Source organism: Cebidichthys violaceus, unplaced genomic scaffold (genome assembly GCF_023349555.1).
Source record: "Cebidichthys violaceus isolate CVI_PGR_0920_01 unplaced genomic scaffold, fCebVio1.0.p SCAF_26, whole genome shotgun sequence".
NCBI classification, from domain to species: domain Eukaryota; kingdom Metazoa; phylum Chordata; class Actinopteri; order Perciformes; family Stichaeidae; genus Cebidichthys; species Cebidichthys violaceus.
The window spans coordinates 2,465,383-2,488,400 of record NW_027176439.1 but is presented as its reverse complement, the minus strand read 5'-3'; the positions used below and the strand labels follow the sequence as shown (position 1 = coordinate 2,488,400).

General features: G+C 40.3%; 1 protein-coding gene across 1 annotated transcript; it reads left to right on the top strand.

The window, feature by feature from the left end:
* Positions 1-6,733: 6,733 nt before the first annotated feature.
* On the top strand, positions 6,734-11,752 carry dmrt2a (doublesex and mab-3 related transcription factor 2a). Its single transcript, XM_068720922.1, has 4 exons — positions 6,734-7,020; positions 7,620-8,012; positions 9,866-9,968; positions 10,399-11,752. The coding sequence occupies exons 2-4, from the start codon at positions 7,665-7,667 to the stop codon at positions 11,481-11,483; spliced, it is 1,536 nt and encodes a 511-aa protein (XP_068577023.1). The 5' UTR covers positions 6,734-7,020; positions 7,620-7,664; the 3' UTR covers positions 11,484-11,752.
* The last annotated feature ends 11,266 nt before the right edge of the window (positions 11,753-23,018 follow it).

Below are 23,018 nucleotides of genomic sequence, written 5' to 3'. Positions count from 1 at the left end.
ACTATATAAGTCCTGCATTCAAACTGTACTTCAGTAAAAGTGTGTATCAGCATCATGTGAGTAAAGTAAAAGTACTCATTGTGCAGTAAAGTGTTCCCTGTTTTGATATTATCGATGATGTTTCTGGATTCATATGAATGTGTTTTACTGCTCTAGATGTTTCAGGTTGTGCTTATTTTAACTCCTTTATATCCTGTTATTCTACATCAATTCATCATATTCTATAAGATCGTCATACGTTCCTCTGAGAACAACAAATCTCTAAAAAGACAAACAGACCGTTCATTTCTCAGCTGATCCAAAAGGCTTTTTAAAGAGTTTATATATTTAAGAAGCAGAAGAGTTTTCTCAACACAGGAAGGAACTCTTCATCCTTCAGTTCATCACAAACGTCCAACATCATCACATCTGGAGATACGAGGCGTTCACTGCAGGAAGGAGACGACGACTGCGATCTGAAAAGTAACTTAAGCTGTCGGACAAATGTAGTGGAGTAAAAAAAGTACAATACTTACCTCTGAGATGTAGTGGAGTACAAGTGTAACGTTGCCATAAATAGGAAAACTCAAGCAAATGAACATGTTCAATACTTGAGTAGATGTACTTACATGTACAGTATACGTTCCACCACTGATGTTCAGTCTAATATGAAAAAGAGTGTGTTGCATTAAATACATATTGTCACATGATTCAGAGTCTGAAGTCATCCGATTAGTGATGAAAGAAATAAAACACAGTAAAACTAGTCGGCTGTAATTAAACCACAGCTGATTTGTACATGTAAATAAGCAGCAGGGGACGACTTTTATGTTTAATATTAGTTATTAAAAACTGAATATTTCAGCATCTCGTCTCCTTTTGTGCCCAAAGGATGAAGCATCTTTTTATTTAATTTTTTTTTTGCAACATCCTAAATATATGAACAATAAGTGGCACTTTTACCACTATCACTATTTTGTTTAACTCAATAGTCAGCAGTTGTGGAAAGTAACTAAGTACATGTACTCAAGTGCGTTCTTTTTGAGGTAATTGTACTTTACTTGAGTATTTCCATTTTCTGCTACTTTATTCTTGTACTCCAGCACTTCTGAGAGGGAAATATTTTTACTTTTTTTTCAACATTTATTTGATAAATGTAGTACTTTGAAGATTCAAATTAATATACAAAAATATAATCAACAAATGAACGATGATGTAATATTATAAAGAAATTCACACGCTGTTTAACAGTTTGTTAGTTTTCTGTGTGAGTGACAAAGATAATTAGTAGATTGTAAAACAACAAACTCATCTCTCATAACTTAAAAAATAAAAATAGTCTCAGACATGCAGCAACACTACATTCTACTGATTATTTGTAAAATGGATATTTTTTAAAGAGGAGCAGAAACTGGTCTGTCCTCTTGTCAAAACCTTGTAACTGCTGCCATCTAGTGGTGAAATACATCCACATCATGTTTATTTCAAAAAGCCAAATCTCAGAACTGAACATAAAAATCAGGAGATTTAGAACTGAAAATGTGTTTATACACAAATATGTGTTGGAAATAAAATGTTTCTTTAGCAGCTTTCTTAATTTGTTATCAAATTAAGAAAACTGTGAAAAAAAAAAAGCCTAATAAAAAACAAACACTCTCTAAATACACTCTCTAATCTTTTTCTTTTTTCATCACTGAAAACTGCTCCAGTCTGCCACCCAGTGGCTCAAATGTGTATTTGTACTTCATCATCTCTGGGCTACAGTACAGACTAAATACCACTATTTTATTACATCATGTTTGTAACAGCAGCTGGTGAAGCTTCATTAGATGAAGCAGGAACTTCATGCAGGAAACATTGTTGACTTTCAATTAGGCCAATTCATACGTGCATTTTTAACATAAAACATGTCTAATTTTTTATTTCAATTTTATTAATTATCTCTTATAAGAAGGACTTCTACCACGCAAACGTTGTATCACAATGATGTGACTTAAATGAGAATATTAAAGATTTAGGGTGAAGCCTAAAGTAATGTCTTCCTGGAAGAGTTTTTAGTTTTTTCCCCTTTTTACTGCCTTCAAATTTACCACAAAATACTGGAAAAGTAACTACATACGTACATATTTGAGGTACTTTTACTTTATTGGAGTATTTCCTTTTCATGTTGCTTCCTAGTTCTACTCCACAACAATTGAGTGAAATATTGTACTTTTTACTTCATAAAACATTTACATTTATTACACAGCTTTGGTTACAAATGTAGATTTTTGCACACAAAATATATGAATAGTTTATCAAATAAAATTAAAAATAAAGTCTAACTACTCTACCTATTGATACATTCAATTAGAACTGATGTGAAGAGTTGAAACTAATTGGCAACAATTTTGATAATTGTCATGTTTCATGCATAAACGTTTAATGGTTCCAGCTTAACAAATGTGAAGATTTTTTGTTATTAATTTAAAATAATGTAATGATTCGGACTAAAAAATTCTAACAAAAATAATAAAACAAAAATTATTTAAAAAAAACGTTTACATTTATTTTTTATTTATTTATTTTTTTACTATTTCTACAAACCAATCAATGAATCGATTAATGAATAAAATAATCAGCAGAGAAATCCATACTGAGTTGCAGTCTGATAAAAAGTAGCATTCATGCGTAATAATACTCTGATAATATAATATGTTATAGTACAACAGTCACAGATGACATTTATCTTCATTGAGTACTTTTTTTTAAGACTTTTCAGTACATTTCCCTGATTATACTTGCTTACATGTTCAATGCAGGACAGAGTATTGTTCTTTACATTGTGGTATTAGTACTTCTAAGTGAAGGATCTGAATACTTCCTCTGCTGGAGGACACGTCCTCCCGTTTGCAGCCCGAGAGGTCGAGGTGTCAGACAGAGACAAATGTCGTCCCGCCTGCTTTTGTATTCAGCTGCATGTGTTGTCGGTCCATCAGAGGCTAATTAACATAACAGGATCCCCCCAGTGATCCCAGTGATCCCAGTGATCCCACTCTGCTCTTCTGTCTATACACAGCTCCTGTTACACTTTTACGGCCGGCACAGCGGGACGCTTCCAACGAGATGCTGTTGTTTCAATCAACCCGGAGAGTAAACTGGACAGCGTGTGAGAAAGTGTCATTGTGTGTCTGTGAGCTCATTAAGAAGGACCAACAGGAGTTAAAGTCCACAGACAGCACCCTAAATGAACATGAAGGAGCTGATGATACCTCATGTTATACTGATATACGCTCCTTTTAAGAGGTATACATGGTGGAGCTACAGCCCTAAAAGATAAACTGTATAAAGTTTATTTAAAAAGTCACAATAAGAATATCATAGTGGCTCCTTTGGAGATAAAAACTACTGTAAATTCTCAAAATGTTTACTTTTATTAAATACTGGATACTGAATTTAGACCTGGGTTTCCAACATTCTTTTGAGTAAAGGGAAGTTTAAAAAATGTGTTTTTATTTGACATATTTTTATTATGATGTCTTGGATCTGTGTTCTACCCAACAAGGAGCCTTGAAATGCCTTCACTAATGTCTGGAGCCCCTTGAGGGATCCCTGGAATATACTCAAGAGTCCCAGGACCCCTCCTTGAAATCACATCAGTAACACCTGGAACCCATGCAATGATTAAAATACGCCTGAAACAACTCCTCTACCAACATCCATTCAAGGATGAAACCCTAATGATCCCCAAACCCCTTCAAAGTTCCCTGGAACTCTTTTAGTGATGCCTGGAATCCCTTTAAGGACCCATGGACCCCTCTGAAGGATTACTGAATCCTCCTCAAGGACCCTGAAAACTCCCCAAGGATGTCCAGACCCCTGCAAGGACTGCTGCAAGTAGTTCAGATGAAGCAGGATTTCAGGGAAGCTCCTTGTGGTTCTTGTCAGGGACTCCAACTCACTCGGTAATGCCTGGGATCCATTCAAGGATCCATGGAAACCCGTTAAGTTCCCCTGAACCCCTGAAAACTGAACAAAAGACCAGTGAAATTCCTTCAATTACGCCTGGAACCCCTTCAAGGATTCCTGGAGACTCCTCAAGGATCAACAGACCCTTTCACTCGAAAGTCGCTCTCCAGACCCCAGAAAAGACCCTGAAACTCATTCAATAACGCCTGGAATCTATTTCAGGATCAACGGAAACTTCATTGGAACTCAAATCCTCAAATTCTCTGAAAATTCAGGATTTTCAGAGAATTTCAGGGGTTGTTGCAGGGGCCTTGGGATCTGTTTGAAGTTTCCAGGGTCCTTGAAGAGGTTTCAGAATCCTCTGCAGGGATCTTTGAAGAGTTCCAGGATTTTGAGTCTTTGAAAGGGCCCACAAGGAGCTTCCTTGAAAGGATTCCAGGCGGTATTGAATACCCTTGGAACCACCTATTGAGCCTCCTGTAAAGACCCCCTGACATACCCGACCCCCCGGGATTCCTCCGAGGGACCTTGGAAGATAATAAACGATTCCTGGATGCCCATTCAAGGACCCGTGGAGCCCCGCCCCCCTATTGAGTCGGACACAGACAACACTTTTCACCTGGAGGGTCCCAGCTCCGTGCGGATCCTCCTGTCCGCCGGTCCAGCCGGCCCTCGGCTTCAAAGCATTCCTGGTGTGGAAGCGGCGGCCCGGGGTGGCCGCTCGTAACCTGCGCAGTAAATTAAGACGAAGTGGCGAATAAAGCTGCACCTGCAGGCCTGACGTCTTCACCTCCAACACATGGAGGAGCCGTTAAGAGGCACTGTCCTCATCTGGAGAAGGGATTACGCGAAGACGAGAAGCGACTTTTAGAGGCACAAATGTGCTTCTCTATTTAATTAAAGTCTAAAACATGATCATGTTATAATAACGTATAATGTCATTATATAGGTGAGGCCTACCATAAAAAGAAACAACATATCTATTTATCATAACACATAATGTCATTAATAGGGTTTTTTTTTCTATAAAATAAATATTAAGTATGAGATCGGAAATTAAGAATATAAAAGTTAGACATTATGCAATTTTAAAATGTCACATACTGTATAGGCTTGCAGCACTGTACAGTAGCTATAACTTATTATTTCACAGCTTTGACACTAATTTCGAGCCAAGCAGGACAAACAGGTACCTACCCCTCCCTTACTTTGAACGGAATATACAAAACATCCTCCTTTTAACGTCGCTTTGTTCGTTGATTTCACATCACAAAAGGGTTTGAGTCAACATTATTTCCCAAGCTACAGTGGGCCGTGTGTGTGTGTGTGTGTGTGTGTGTGTGTGTGTGTGTGTGTGTGTGTCTATTGTCCCGTTGTCAGTCCCCATGGAAGTCAGTTAACACTGAGTAAATGCTGCGATGTCTCTCTATTAGTCGAGCTTTCAGTCAAACAAAGAGACAAACATAGTTTCAGAGGTCATCAGTCACACCAGCTATGAAAGATGAGGGTGAACTAACACTGTCACAACCAAACCGAATTTAATTAGACTTATTGATTTGTTATTATTCTGGTAAATAGGCTAGGACTACATGTTGAGTATAGAGTATGAGAGAGACTAAATAATTCCGTTAATATATAAAAGAAATACAAAAAACAAGTGTTTTCTTGTGCTTTTATTATTATTATTATTTTATTGGGTTCATGTGGTTAAAACAGGATTTAGTAGGATAATAACAGGCCTATAATTTTGCAATGTGTTTGTTAGTTTAAGGTCTGAAGTGAGGGTTAAATTGAAGTTGTTTTATTATTTTAGTTATATTTTGAGTTACATTAGACGCTGTGTATTCAGGGTTTCACTTGTTGTGTGTAGGACTCTGCATGCTGACAAGGTGTTTTTTTTTCTGTCAGGTGTGATTGTTGTGAAAACACTGTATTAATCTGGTAGGAGGACAGACTGTAACAACCTGCAGTACACATTCATCACCTGTTAATCTGCTCCGTTTAATCTGTGACCAGTGTAAACAGGTTATAATGTGCATCACTGTGATATTCTGCTTTTTTTTACATTTGTGTTGTTTATTCCAGTTTAACTGTGCAGTAAATAAAAAAATACATATTTTGGATTGTGAAATAGGCCCATAGGCTACATGGAAAACTGATATGAAAGGCAGAGTTTTTCCCCACCGTTATTTTAGTTGTGACCTAATTTATGTCTTTAGTCAATATAAATCTAAAGGATAAGGCCTATCATTAGATACAAGTGAATTTCTGCTTTTATTGTGAAGGTATTAACGCTGACTTTTGATTATTTGTCATATATAAATAGTCTTTGTCATATTACTCATCATTGTTGACCAATAATGTCTATACTGTCTATTTTTTCTTTATTATTCAAAATTAAGCTATATGCTTACGCTAATTGAACAAAAAATAATAAAGTAGAAAAGCTCAAGTGTGCTCATCAATAAATACAACTAGATATCCATCATTCTATATTCATTCATAAAAAGACAAAGATACTACTGAGGGGTTCAACAAGCTAGCTTAGCTTTTTGATATTTAGCTCTGGCATAAATAAACAATGATTTCATAGTTTTTTGTAATGGAAAATGTGCTTTAATATGAATGTAGGCCTTGCTGTTAAATCAAGGTACAGTCACAATATTCAATTATGTTTTTGTTTTTTAATAGTTTTTAACGCTAAAATCAGGCTCAATTACCTACAAGTGAGCTCGTTGCTCAGGAAAAGTAATATAATTACTGTCAACCGTCCGTTACTAGGAAGACTCCCCCCTCCCTGCTAACTGCCCGCGATCCTATTGGTCGGCGTGTGTTTGTAAGCAGCCAATCAGAGGACAGGGAACGCAGCCTGGAGCGGTTCTTAGGAGTGTCGCTCGGAGTTTCTTCCTCAGAAGGAAAGCTTGGGTCTGTCCGGAGTGAGACGCTCACTCACCCACTCAATTAGCGGTTAATTACGAACCTGTGCTGGACTGCGTGTTTAACTGCGTGTGATTCATCACGGGGCTTAACGACGGCTGTAAAAAAAAAAAAAAAAAAAAAACCTGGACAAGACCGCTGGATCCACCTCTGGAGGTAAACTCAAGTCCGTTTCTCGTGTCCTTATGGAGATTTACAGAATAGCATATTAGTGCATGAAATAACCAATTAAATACCGGACAAGCCTCTTTTTTGAGTCATGTGATGAATCATAATAAAGGTTATTTATCTTAGACAATTAAACAATTAAATAAAAGTTAAAAGCAATCATATTGATATCAGTCCCTACTCATTTTAGCTGTGCACATTCTGGGTTTTAAGGAATATATTTTTCCTCTTTTTTATTTTTATTTGGACCATGTTTTTGCAGATTAATAAATAAAAACTAGACCACTATCTTTCATCATCCTTGTGCATGGATATTTCTCTTTTGTGTCAAATAATTAAGTTTAGCTCAGAGGTTAAAAAATAAAAAAAATCTACCGCCAAAGAAGTTAATTTAAACCATCATAAGAATAAAAAAAGGTTATTGGGAATTTATGGAAGAATATAATTAATGAAATCTGCTATTATAGGCTAAACATTGTAGCTTCCACAGGATATTGTGTGGAGTGATTATGCCGAGTTATTAAGCCACTATTAACTCCTATAACCTCATAATAACTAGGGACTAATCTTCATATGTGTTCATTCAGAGATAAACTGGGTGTTCACACAGCCGGCGGAGGACTCGGGCAGACATGTCAGAAAGCGCCGGTTGCGAGTTTGAAATCGACGTGGAGAGCCTGGAGACGGAGAGCGACGACCCGGCCGCCGGCCACGCCGCCGCCGAGGACGACGGAGACGGAGACTGCAGCAAGGCCAACGACAAGCCGGGCCCCAGCGGCGTGTGTCCCGGAGACCAGAGGAAGCTGAGCCGGACGCCGAAGTGCGCCCGCTGCCGAAACCACGGCGTGGTGTCCTGCCTGAAGGGACACAAGCGCTTCTGCCGCTGGAGGGACTGCCAGTGCGCCAACTGCCTGCTGGTGGTGGAGAGACAGCGGGTGATGGCGGCGCAGGTGGCCCTGAGGAGGCAGCAAGCCACGGAGGTACAGGCCCAGAGAGAGTGTGTGTGTGTGTGTGTGTGTGTGTGTGTGTGTGTGTGTGTGTGTGTGTACAGGCTGTATGGATATGTGTGTGAATGCTGTTCTTAAACGTTAAAAGCTGGAGCAGTACCTTGAAAAGTTGTGATGCATTCAAGTGCTTTTATTCAGCAACAGCTAGTGAACAAATTAGACCCCACAGTAAAATGTATTTCACTTTATTTCTGCAGTGGCCTACTGGTTATTCGAGATATTAACAATAAAACAAACATCACATCCAGTGACTTGACTTTAGCAAGTGTATTCCCTCAGACCTCTCTGGCTGTGCAGGTTTGTTGTTGTTGTTGTTGCTGTTGCTGTAGGGATTTCCAGGAGATGTTGATCTTGCTTCTCATAAGCCAGGAGCATTTTTTCCACCACCGCTTTATTTACTTTGTGAATCCAGAGGCTCAGTCACTGCTCTCCTCGGCTACAAGGGGAAATCCATGTTAAACGTGCAGAACTATGTGTTTAAAACTACAGTAAATCTGTTGGAAGAGAAACGCGTATCATCATCAAATAGCATGACATAAATCATATATATTTATTAGCATTAGTGTTGGATTCCAAGTGTAGCTTCACATGCTATTTATGTTTTAGTTATGGAACTTCCAGCAGCACTTAGAAAGTCTGTTGCTCTGATTATTACAATGACTTTTGACCTAAATTTTACTTTTAAGATAACGCGCTGGGCTTCATAATCGACCCATTAGTCTTCATATTCCAGTCAAACTTGTCTTTAACTGCTCTTTTTTATTTATTTGAGCTGCAGTGCAACATTAAGGGCCATCGTTTGTGACCACAAGAAGCCTGAATAGGCGACATGTTTTTCTGACCTATCAGCAGAAACACAATTCTGGTTTCTTGAACCGGCGTATTTATGTAAAATCAATCCAGCCTTCATGTCATCTAAAAAAACACAACAGAGTTCTCAAAGTCAAGTTTGAAGCTAGCCTTTTATGAAATACAGTTTAGTTTTTCCAAACAAAGCAGGTTGAGGTTTAGTTTTGATTTAAGTTGAGGTGTGTACTGGCTCAGATTAAAGGATCGGGTTATTTAATGTGTGCTACGATCTCTCTTTGTTTGACTGAATGAGCATGAATGTAAATCAATGGCGTCCATGAGGAGTTTTTGATGTCTTCCCAGCCAACAATCACTTTTTAAATAAAAAGTAAAAGCTTATTTACACAGCTTAAGTAAAGATGCAAGTCTCACTCTTTCCCCAACAATTAGACATTTACATCTTTACTTGTAAACAAACACATATCGGCCTTTTTGGATCTCCTCCTATGTATTTCCTATAAGCTCTTATATATGTGTGTGTGTGTGTGTGTGTGTGTGTGTTTTGACTGTGGTGACATTCAAATATTTGAGAATGTCTGAGGTCAAAATAATGAACCACGTCAGCTGTGGCATTTTAAAGATGATACCAGATGGACATTTTTTTTCAGTTTGAGTGTGTGTGTGAGTGTGTGTGTGTGAGTGTGTGTGTGTGTGAAAACTTAATGTATAACCTTTATTACACAGACTTGTGAACATATTGCTGTTTGAAGTAATGAAACCAGGCTTAGTTGTAAAACCCTTTTTTTAAATTTCTGTGTCGTTTGAAAGGCCAAAAATCAATGTATTAAACTTTTAATCTTGTGTTCAACTGATCCTGCTTTAACCTATTTAGAAACAGTTGTTATGACAGTAAAAAAAAGGTAGATTATTCTTAGAAGTTGGACTTCAGCTGTGACAAATCTGGTATTTTTAAAGGATCAAGAAAAAGATCCCGACAGCACGACCTAAAGTCGTTCTTTGTTTTCTCTTTTCATCAGGATAAGAAAGGAATATCTGGGAAACCGATCCCAGCAGAGAGGAGGACGATATATCAGCGGCACATTCGACCGTCCACCATGCTCGCCAAAAGCATCCTGGAAGGTAACGAGGCAACAGACCTGACAAATAGAAACACGTTTTATTGCTTTCTGATCTTTTTCTATTTCTCTTGGTTTGTTTAACGCTCACTTTCTCCTGTAGCTTGTATTGGAGTTCTATCTGTTCCCACTAACAACACCATAAAAGTGGTGAGGACTTGTTAACATCTGCAAGCAGTGACTTGATAAACATATTTGGCATGTGATAAGTTCACTGATTATCATCTCTAGCATTGTTGCAACATACAAATAGGATTTATTTATTCAGCATGATTTATATTTTCTTCAAACCAGAGTGAAAATTCTTCTTTATTTCATGTTTTGCATGTTTGTCAGCGTGAACATTTCTGCCTGCATGCTTGACTTCAGTTTTAATCCAGAACACATTGACTGTCATAGACCTTTGAATTAAACGGGTGTTCTTTTGATGACAGGATACCGTCCGGTGCAGTCCGATCCCTTCCTGGCAGCCAACGCGGCTCTCCCCCCGCCGCTGAGCGATCGCATGAGGAAGAGGAGGGCCTTCGCAGACAAGGAGCTGGAAACCATCATGCTGGAGCGGGAGTACAAAGAGCGAGAGCTGCTGGAGAACAGCCAGGCGGCCTCGCTCATCTTCCCCAACAGCATGGCTCACCACGCCGCCGAGTACAACTACAAGACGTCCTACTCGCCGGCGGCTCCGGCCGACCCGCAGCCCAAAGAGCTGTGCAACTTCCTGGGCCCTAACTGCCTGGATCTGTCCATGCAGTACCCGGCCGGCTCAGCCAACGTGGAGCTCATCTCCTCCAACGTCAGCGTGGCCACCACCTACCGCCACTACCCGCTGCAGCCGTCACGCGGAGGCTACATGGTGTGGCCCCGCGGCGCGGCCAACCTGGGTGACGCCCTGCTCTACCAGCAGTGCCTGTTCAACGCCACGGCGGTGCAGAACATGAAGCCGGGTGCGGTGTGGGAGCCCAAGGCGGTGCCAGCCGAGAGCCAGCCGCCGGAGCAGGAGGTCGCGGCCAAGCTGGAAGGATCCCGAGCAGCTGCGCTGCCGGACTCGTCGGACCCTCAGCGGGCTGATCCCAAACCTCCCGGCGTCACCCAGGGGGGCCAGCGGGAACGCTCGGCCTTCTCTCCACCCAAGAGGAGCTTTGGACAATCCTTCCCCAGCAACCCTCAATCCCAAAACTCCGGCCAGGTTCTGAACAAGCTGAGCAAGGACAGCGCGAAGCTGTCCATGAAACTCAACTCCTTTCACTCCCTCATCCAGCACTCGCTGGGTGAGAAAACCAGCGGCGGGGCCGGGCTGGAGCTCCGGGCTCCGTACTGCAAAGAGCTCCTAGAGGAGGCCGCCCGGAAGTTCAGGGAGGGCTCCGCCAAGGACATTCAGGCCGTGAAAATCGCCGACAGGTACGCCAAAGACTTTCTGTCCAAGCCCGTGGGGACCAAGATGGCGTCCGGCGAGTCTTTGTCCTTCTCCGTGGAGGCCATACTGAAGAGGCCCACGCCTGCCATGAGTCGAGCATTCCATTAATTTCCATTAAGTGTCTCTTCTTGCACTATGAACGTCAGGTTTGTCTCAGAAGGTGTCTCAAGTTGTGGTTTTTGGGGTCAAACTTAATCTTAAACACACAGGCACTGCGTTAGAAGCTAGACCAGCTAGGAACAATTTGTTTTCCCGATGTAATATTTATGTACAGTATATTATATTTTCCATGTGCATGTTTTAATAACTTTATTGTGTAGAGTATTTAAACATTATCCCAATGTTTTCCTCATGTCAATAAACTTTAAAAGACTGAACTCTTTCCATAAAAAGTCTTGTATTTCATTTTATGCTTGAGTTATGACATGTTTAACTGTGAACAGGTTTTTGTTTAGGTCACAAGTTAGTCTGCACCCACGAATAAATCACGGCAGGTTTTTACATTCATAACAGTTCACACCAAACAGGAGATATAAGACCAATAAAAAAATCTGATTTAACTTACACGTACAAATACCAACAGAGAGAAAACTATTTATTAAAAATAAATACCCCACAAATAGTCTGAGGACTTCTTTTTTTTTTTTTTTTTACCATTAATCATTTTACATCTTATTTTAAAAACTTGAATTTTTACACATTTTGAGATTTGTTTTTGTAAGATTTTCAAAATAAGTGCCAAATATTCAGTTTGCATTTGTGTTTTGTTGGAAAAGTGCCAGTTATTAACATCAAGATGATAAATCCAACAACAACTCCTAGAAATACAACAATACTAAAATACTAACAACACACAGTCAATTTAGATTACAAAATATAGGTCAAATGTGTGTTTTTGACTTTTCATATTTGCAAATCTTCCAGAAATAAGTGCCTCAACTATATGTTGAAACCTAATATTTTATATAAAATATAGAGGATTTAAAAATATATATATATATATATTCAAAATATATAAATTATATATTAAAAAAAATAAGAGCAGCAGAGAAACAAACTGTCAGACTTGGATTTTATTTCAGAATATTTACAAATCATTGGGACAATAAATGAAATCAAAATATCTTGATAATAACTCAATAAAACCTAAAGGTGTTTTGCATAAATTCAACGAAAGAACACAAAGCTGCGAATTCAGACTTAGTGAGAATCATTAAAGGATTATTGCCAGATTGTTTTTTCTGATATTGTGTATTTGCATAAACACAAATCACACAAACAAAACACATAAATGACAAGTTGATGTGGACTAACTGTGTTCTGCAGGGGTTTTGAAACACGATATCAGCCCATAAATCTGTGAGCAGCATCATCTCATCCGTTCAAGATGCATTTCTCCACTCATTCCTTTCCACTTACGGACTCCCAGTGTGTGTGTGTGTGTGTGTGTGTGTGTGTGTGTGTGTGTGTGTGTGTGTGTGTGTGTGTGTGTGTGTGTGTGACGACGCTGAAAGACGTATGTGGCTTCAAACATGGGTTTAACATGAGCTGCAGAACACTGATCCGTGTAATAATGAACAAGACGAGAGGTTATATAAAACAAATAAAGTCACTAATCTCTTCTTTCTGGCTCAAACGTTCACATTTCATCGGCACGAATCTGCAGCCGAACCACTCAGAAGCTTTTCTTGTCACTTTTCTTTTTGTGGACATGTGATCGTTTCACAGATGGCCTGTAATTGGATTTGGGCTTATGATGACATTTTGTGTCACCAGAGAGAGCAGACGTCATTTTAAATATGCCGTCATATTTGTTACAGTGTGTGTTTGTGTGTGAGACAAAGAGAATAACGTATAATTACTGTTAATTTGATTTCAGAGTAAAAAAAAGTCAAACATAAGCTTATATCATAACTTATCTAAAATTTTCCATTTTATTTTTTATGATTTTCTTTTGTTTATTTATCTTTCTGAATAAAAACATGTATTTCTAAAAGAATTTTCAAACTTTTTTTTTTTCCGATTTTCTTACTCTTTATGCACTCGCTTCCATGAAAAGATGTTTTTTTTATTTGTTTACGACTTAATCATTCGTATAAGTACATGATGACGTCACGTGAAATCCACACCTGAGGAGGTCTAATAACTGAGAACACCTGTGAGGGTGTGTGGGGTCTTTTTGTCTATAACAATGTTATAAGTTGATGTTTTCTATAAGGTTGTAAAGTGAAATATAGAATATTCCCTCTGAAATGTATTGGAGCAGAAGTAAGTAAGATATACTGAAACAAAGTAACTCAAAATTGTACTTAAGTAAAATACTTGAGTAAACGTAGCCTACTTTCTGCTACTGCTGTCCGCACGGTATTGTTGGCGAGATTAAAATTATAATTGAGTTTTGCAACGTCCCGCCCCTCGAACGCAGACTGTCCAATCACAGTGTACCATCAGCAGAGCTCCGAACATCACGCAATCGTTTCGTATTTTTCTTCATTTTCAGGCTGGTTTAGTGGATTTGGAGCTAGTCATGTTAAACGTTGTGTAGTAGTAGTGATACTTGTTACGCCGAGAGGTTAACAGAAGTTTCTAAAACGTTATGTTTCTACGTAAAAACCTCTGGCGCTAACATTAGCAGAGTACATTAGCACGTCATTAGCTAGCGTTAGCACGTCTATGCTACGCTAGCTCCTGAAGGTACAGGACAGCGTGACGTAGTAGCAGCAGGGGGCGGGGCTTATCTACAAACTTAAACATGTATAGCCCTGATGTATCAAATCTTGAGATAAGAGCACAATGAAGACTTTGTTTTTTTTCTATGACTTGACTATCTGTGTGTGCATGTGTGTGTGTGTGTGTGTGTGTGTGACAGCAGTTGGCTGCTGAGCAGAAGGTGACAGTGTTTGTCTGCACTAACCGCCACTGATAAGTATCTGCTGAGGTCCTCACCAAGGTCTCATTCCCAAAGTGTGAGATTTAACACGTCAGCAGAGTGAACTGGATTAACTCCCCCCCCCCTCTACAATCCTCTTATAAACAGTTGTAGTTCACACAGTAGCATTTTGTTTGGGGTACACATGTGTCGTTTGCCATTTAGAGACTTCAATGACTTTCCTTCATGCTGTGATGTTGGGAAAACACACACACACACACACGCACGCACGCACGCACGCACGCACGCACGCACACACACACACACACACACACACACACACACACACACATACACACACGCGTCTCTTGTTTCAAGGCTCAGGGAGACAACAGGAAAGAGGTCACTGAGTACAATAATCCCCCAAAAACTGTATTTTATCTAATATTCTATGATATGCTTCTGTACTTCACTATATATTATGATATTCTATATTTACATTTCTCTGTTTTTCTGTACTTGTTTCGGTCTTTGTGATGCGGCGACATATTTAATTTTCCCTTTGAGGATCAATAATATCTTATTTTATGTTATGTTATCGTATCATATCGTCTTAAACTGCATTTGAAGCCACGGATTTCCTACAAATTCAATATTCCCCATCCAAAGCTTTATTGTATGTACTGTACACAGAACAAATTAAACTATACGTTGACTTGTCTTAGACTGCTGTGATCTCTGACTGTAAAACAAAAAAAACAAAAAACTTTAACAAATAAAGTTATAACACACAGAACAGTAATTACACATACATTAAACAAGAAATAGGCTCTAGAATTGTTATATGACAAAAAGTATGTGGACTTCTTTGTCCGTATAGACTTTTGTGTTAATTTGGTCGGGGGCAGATTGTTTTTACGGTTAATTTGCAAACATTAGCATGTTAGCAATTGAGCTCAAAGCACAGCTTTAATCTCGTCTTCATCATGTTTATCAATGAATGCAGAGACCAGTCACACTGTAGAATAGGTCAACAGTGATCATATGTGTTCATTTGTTGGAACAAAACTTAAAAATGACAAAAATGAATTAAAAATAAAAATGGTGTGATGCCCGCGTACGTGATTCCCCTGCGACATTACAACAGCTCCATTCTTCTCCTGCCCATATAGTGTTCAGCTGCCCTGCCAGTGACTGTGTGGTTGGTTTATTGCTTTATCGCAGCCCAAGTCATCTCAACCCGTAACTAACACACACACACACACACACACACACACACACACACACACACACACACACACACACACACACCACACCTATGATGAACCCTTCTCCAGGTGTTGAATCAAGCCATCCGTTCCACTGTTGCCGTTGTCACGCCAGTAACTCCCAGCACCATCTGATACGCCACAATCCTGTTTGCACATTAAGAATCTATTAAGCACCTCAGACTCAAATACACACACACGGTCACAGAAAAGTCCCACGGCGGGTTATTTTGACTCGACAAGTCAATGGCACATGCTGTATTTTGCATCGGCGATCAGCGGGCGTGAAGGAAACGGTGGAGGATCTCTGTTCATTGGTGTCTACCAGCAGCAGCAGGCGGAGGAACACCGGCCGGTTCATGCATTCCCTCCCATGCACCTTGTAATCCAATAAGAAATGTGTAGCACTGCAGCTTTTTTGACAAGTAGCTCCCACTTAATTACCATGTTGTCAGGGCTGACAGGCCTGGGGGGGGGGGGGGGGGGGGGGGGGGGGCGATAGGGGCGAGAAGGCTGGCGGTTCATGGCTGAAAGGGGCTCTGGGAATATCCTGAAAACACACACACACACACACACACACACACACACACACACACACACACACATATACACACACACTTGTAATGTATGAGCTGGAATGATTGGACACACACTGGTGTTATGGTTGTTTAGTTGAGGTAGAAAATGATCTCATTGTTTGACTTTAACCTCCATGACCGATATTCTTTGTAGCAAATGTTATCTGAAAGTACAACAGAGAGATAACAGTGAAGGCAGAGACGTGTGTTTTTTTTTTGTTTTTTTTTGGGTGTTCAGACATGTGGAAAAATGTTTTGAGTGTTGAGTTTGTTTTTACACACTGGTGCCCCCATGTTTGAATAAAACGCAGTAAAAGTGCCCTCCTGGATGGTAAGACACTTTCACGCATGCAGTCTATCCCTGAAGTGTACTTTTTGTGCCATCGTGGGGTCAGGGATCGATGTTCAGGGGAATCTGTACCTCCAATAACCCACCTCAAGAGGCTTTGGCTGGGTCCAGACCTTCCACCGAGTATTCAGTCAACGGATGTGTTTTGTATGATATCGATATTATAAAAGTCACTCCTCATTTTTCGTGTAATTTCTTACGAAAGCCAGCAACACGTGTCAATTTCCGCTCGTTTCATGCATACAGTCCTTTCCAAACAAACTTCTTCTAAGGATACTTAATACTACACGTTTCGGTAAAGATCGTTGTTTCGGTTAAAATAACCTCGGAAGTTCCGTTACTACGTCATTGAAAGTTACATGACACGCGATTCTCTGTCCCCTTTAGGCTGATGAATAACAGTTTTAATTTTGCAGGCTACTTCTGTCTTAACTCGCTGCGCTCCATCATCCGTCGATTTAAAACGGCGTTAGTTTCAGGCGGAAACGTTGGTCTGTAGTGATTGTTTAGCGAAAATCGAACCCATGGAAGTCGATCAGAGTGGAGGCAATGCTTCAAACCAATCACAAGAATCTCACGGAGTATTTGAATCGGGATCCTATATGTATTCCTAAATATATACTGAATACTGAAATTATTCCTGCCTCCAAAGCAGCTCTATCATCAACATTTAACTGCCGAGTTTACACAAACAAACACGACGCTGACACAATGGGTCCATTGTACAGCGTCCCGTTGCCTCCTGAGGCTCGACAACGATTCAGTCCACCAGCAGCACCTGTGCTCTTGTGTCTGTTGTTGCAGTAGCTTCCAGCATCGCTCCAAACTTCTGCTCATAGCGTGGGGGGGGGGGGACACTTCTGCAACACAAACTGACATTTGGAGCACTAAAGAAGACAAATGAACCAGTCAGCTTGTGGCTCAAAGTAAACAGTAAACCTTCACCTCAGGGCCATAAAACAATCAGTGCCCCCCAGGGAGAGACGTAAGCGGAGGTTATACCACGTCTGTTTATGGCTTTGTTTCATTCAGTGAAGACTAAATGTAACCAGGGGCTCAACTTTAATTTGCAAGTTGAAGCTACTTTAGGGTGTGTCGTGTCTTCTCTTGAATCATTTTGAAACATTCACCCAAGGATCGAGGAGAAAGGCAAATTCAGCCACTTCGAATCCAGATGATAGCCACATTTGCAAGTTAATGCAAATAATTGTAAATCTTTCGAGCAGCCGGAGTTTGAGACGGTGAACCTTGAGAGAAAAAGAAGACGGAAACAGTCACTTTTTACTTACTGTGTCGTCTGTTTGCAACAGCGGTTTTGTAACATGCGACGACCCACGTTTCTCATTGCTAAGCTCCTCTCAAAGTGTTCTTGATTTACCTAATTTTTGTAGAGACAAATGTCTTTATTTTGTGATTTACACAAACATTGGCGTCTTCTCCACCTGCTGAGCTTTTGCAGGGAATTTGCCAGTCTAAACATTCATGTAAATGCTATGGAAAAACGCTTTGTGTTGCATTGTCGCCCCAAAGAAAATATCGTGATTGTCTGCAGCGTACTGTCACACGTGGGCTGTGCACACTTATCACAAATGTTATTTCTGTCAGGGCTGTTGTCTTTGCTGCGTTGTGCAGTAATATCTCTGAGTTTGTTCACAGCTCTTTGTAGCTACAGTACGACTGGTGGAAAAAAATAAAATAAAAAGATCAGTTGCGGCTACTGCAGCCATAGACGTCGGTGCAGCTGTAATTCTACAGTGATAAATGACCATCGCACCTGGCTCACGCTAACTAGAGTCAACACCAGGATTGCTGACACTTAAAAGCTTTGATTTGCATAAGGCCAATAAAAGTGTATTCAAATGTACACTCCTTATATACAGCCTTCCCTCGGGCAAACAGAGCGTCTGTGTTTAGACTGAGACATCTACTTGTTGTCTTTTACTGCTGAGTCAAAAAAGACACATTGGTAACACAAAAAACAACATTTTAATTACTTTTGATGGATGTGGTCTTATTTTTACTGCATTTATAGAATGAACAAATGCAAGAACTCTATAAAACAAAACATTTATAAGTATTTTGATTATTTTGAGGTATTTATTTCCTTCGTCATGTGCAAATGACCCTAATGAGACAGATACGGAGGAAAGTGTTTTATTTTACATTTTTTAAATGATTGGGTGGAAATGGATCACGTCGGGGAATGACACGTCCTGGACCAGACTGGTCTGATCCAGCATTCTATTTGTAGATTTCCCACAAAACTATTTTGTATGTTATCCACAAGAATCATGAACGGGAGTGGAGGTGGATGGGTCAACAAACGGAGATCTTCTAGCCAGGAGACCGCTGTTGGTTCCCCGTGTGAAAGGAGAATTCAGTGTTGATGTTTTTGTCATACATCATCAACATTGTAACTTGTGTTCTTCAGTAACGGCACCTCCGCTGTTATTTGAACCCAAACAACGCTGTTTTCCTAAATCTAACAAGTAGTTTCTTGTGAAGACGTAAACGTATTTTTTAAAAACCCGTATGCATGTAAGGAGCAGAAATTGACACGTGTTGCTGGACTTTTTTGGTGGAAAACGCATGAAAAATGAGGTGTAACTTCTCGTAAGATACCAAACGAACCGTTGCACGAGGATACGTTGCCTGTCAAATTTGTGGGAATCCCAATGAACATTGTTTAGTCCTTGTACATTCTGACTACCACTAATGTGTTTCTTTTACCCTGTGTTCAATATAAAATAATTTGATAATAAAAACCCAGTATTACAGTATCCATCATGTGAGCTAACACTCTGGTTTAGAGCCGTTTACAGGCTAAGTTGATGCTGTGGTTGTTGCCTGTATTTTGAGTACAGTGTAGACTTGCATTATAAGGGTCAGAAGACATAGAGAATATATATTTATAAGAAAAAGGGCTTGAAAATGACAGATCAGCTGACAAAGAGAGGCGTCTTTACATGCACTTCTGAACCGTTTCTCAACACATGTATATTCTAAACAAGTTTAAAGTCCCCCTCCTGTTCTGATTACTGTTTCTTCACTTGGATGTTTGAGCTTCACTGTGCACAGTGATTCATGTGCAGAGTTTGGCACTAGAGGGCTGCTTTCACATTCATCTGAAGCAGGAAAGTGTCTCTGAGCTTAAATCTCAGTTTAACATGTGGTTTGGAGCCAGTCATGGTCCAATATGCAACATACACAGGTGTGATGTGTGTGTGTGTATATATATATATATATATATATAAACTAGAAATGTGATCTCAACCAGGTGCTTCTGCAGCGGCCGCTGCTTTAATGTTTGATGGAATAAATACAACCCACACATTTTTCACCCGCACATCTCACACAACAGATACGCTAAAAACTTTAATCTGTGCGGCTTCAAGACAATTTTTACGACAACATTGGTGTAAACGTGAGGTTGGTTCAAGAATAAAAAGGCACAAAATAACTGTGTCTCTGGCCGCAGAGCAGCAGCTGAGTGGCGGCGATGCGCTCAGCTGTGTTTGTAGTTCTGTTAGCTGTTAGCCAGACGCACCACATTGTCAAAAACAATAAAATTGTCCAAACTGTTTTCCCTCCTCTTGTGTGTGAGTAGTGAGCGAGTGCCGGTGATGCTCTCAGCTTTGTTCCAACTAACTATAGTCCGGAGCCAAGGTTAAAAATAGTGAGTGATGAGACTGAGCAGTCAATCAATGGCAGTATCGAACACGCAATAAAAGGTGTTTTGAGAAAATGTGACGTACTGCAAACCACGAGAGGTCCTTGAACATGCAGCCATAAATGAGCACTCAAAATATTATGCACTTTGGTGTAACAGAATGCAAGATTAGCCATGGACAGGCACAGAGATGCACGCAATCACGCACACACTAAAACTATTTCATTATCTCTTGGCGACGTTAACAATAATCAGTGTTTTTCACATTGAGTCTGTTTCTCTTTTAAGGATTCCAGTCGGTTTACTTGCAGCCTCTTCTCAGTTCTGAGCTCTCTTCACTCGTGCAGCCAGCTGTCTCTGGAGAGCAGCATGCATTTCCACCCTGAAAGATGGATTTAATAATCTGTCCTCAAACCAGAAAGTCAATCTCCAGACTTGAACTTCCTGCGTCTGCATGGGCAGAGTGGGACACTTTTACTGGTCCATCTGGAGGAGCTGATGGTGCTTCACATGTGTGAATGGAGGGTTGAGACCGGTGGTTTACTGCTACTATTAACACTATCGTTACTTCTTCTTCAGCGAGTGATAGACGGCATGTGTGTGCCTGCTTTAGTACGTGATATTTAATCCAGTTGCATTGTTTCGAGTCAATGCAGGATTAAGTGTACTCTTTGTGTCGTGTGGCATAAAATAATGGTTTGTCTGAGGTCTCAGAAAATCTTTACAATCTTTACAAGCAGCCCAGTCGCCTTGGACTTTTTTTTTGGCATTGTACATTTCTGCAAACCACGGATACGTTGAACGGCGACGTTTTTGCATTCGGTCTGAGGAAGTGACGTAGTCTCGAGCAACCTTTATTGAAAGTTACGTAATATAATGAGTATAAGAAGCAAGAAATCATCATTTCAACCAATCATTTCACAATGTGAACCATGTTGCATTTTGCATTTCTGCAAGCGTAATACGAGGCTGATATAAAACATTTACATTCAACTTACAATGGCAAAACATTTACTGGCGACTGAGTTCTTACATTCATGTTTACTTGCTAGCAGTCTTCTTCTTCTTCCTCTTCTTCTTTCCTGCCTTTGCTGGTGCATTGCTGCGTATCTTGGGACCTGAAGGTCAGACATGTGCTTGTGTCATCACAAAAGAATAAACAAAACAGGGATCCACTCATAAAACCATTGCTCCATAGCTCTACTAGTAATCAAAAAGCCCTAAACTTCCCCTTATCTTAAAGTCACACAGGTTGTATTTTGCTATTTCCATGTCCTTGACTGCTCTGTTGCACCTGTTGAGGCGTGAAAACTTGCACTTTTTACTGCTCTTATTGTTGCATTGAGTTTGGAGACCTGACCCTCCAGGTTTCAGCACAGCTCGGCCCCATTTTAACCTGCGATAGAGGTCTGCTCGGCAACGATAACTAAAAACACCTGTGTGGGAGCCTCCCCCACTATTATGTAGCTGCCTCGCCAGAATGTCGTAAAACAAACAAATGAAAAAACATGGGCGCCGAGCGTTCTGCACGCTGAACGTTTCGCCTGCAGCAAAAAAGTGATCCGTCCCTCCATTTAGCTGCTTCTGTCCTTATTGTAATAATAACACAGTTTCAGCGTTTTTTTTTCTCCTGTGAATGTTACCTGAATAACATTTCACGTCGGTGGGAACCTGCTGATCCGCTGAAGGTTTCAGGGCGAGGCTTTAACCTTGGAGCTGGTATGACAAAACCTGTTGCCACTGTGACACTTTGGCCCTGTTTAGTCAACAAAGCCTGTGCTATTCTCTCTGTTTTCCCGTCAACACATTTTGTCTCCTGTACAATACAGTGTGAAGAAACTGGTTTCCATTTCTTATCTTGCTTGCGTGTTTAAAGAGGGTGTTTACGCTGTCGCTGGGTGGATTTCATCTTTTTGGTTTTGGTGCTCAGACAGTCGTCTTTTTGTGACGCGTCGACTCTTATCTGATAAATGTATTAGTCATGTTGCTGTTTGCTTGAATAAGCCCTACAACTCTCAGTGTAAAGACAGAGAAAGACATCTATGATCCGATATACAAACACAACCTTAATAGGAATAATGTCATTATAAGGGCCAAAGATCAGGGACGTTAAAACGTTTATCTCTACCAAGGAGGTTATGTTTTTTGATTTGGTTTGTCTGTTTTTCAGCAGGATTATGGAAAAAGAAGACCAGATCTGAATAAATTACTTTTCACTTTTGCTAAAATTGTGAGATAGGATAGGATAGTCGGGAGGGTCGCACCTGTCTCGGCCTCCACCAAGGCTGTAAATGCCTCTTCTCATTCCCTCTCCTGAGACTCACACGGTCCAGGTTTCTGTTTGGTTAAAGGTTTCGCAGTCTGCAACACTTACACATACCCACTCAACTGTCCACTGATGCAATTACTCTCCACACCCCGTAGTCTTTAGTAAAAAAATCTGAAAAGTCACATAGAGCTGCAGAGTTTCTGTAAGTTTGACGCCACAAAACCTTTCACATTACAAAGTCATGAGATCTGCTGTTGATATAGAAAATATTGAGCGATGAGTGTAACCAGGACTTGTTTCTCACATGCTCCACACATGAAACTGTTAAAAAGTGTTGTTAGTGATCCATCCAGGCTGAAGATACTTTGTGCTTCTGCTCATGTAAGTGAATTATTACATAGTTTACACGAGGAAAGTCTCGTCAGCGATACCTGTCCCAGTAGGAGAAACTGAGCGAGTCGGACTCGGGGTCAAAAATGAAATCCAAAACCTGCAGATGAAAAGTAAAACCCTCCGTACATTTGACTCCACCTTTACATTTTTACAGGATTTTTCTTTTTTCTTTTTTTACGGTGCAACATGAAAGTGTTTTATGGGGAACCTGCGTGACACAGGAGGGAGGATACCACCTCTGAAGTAG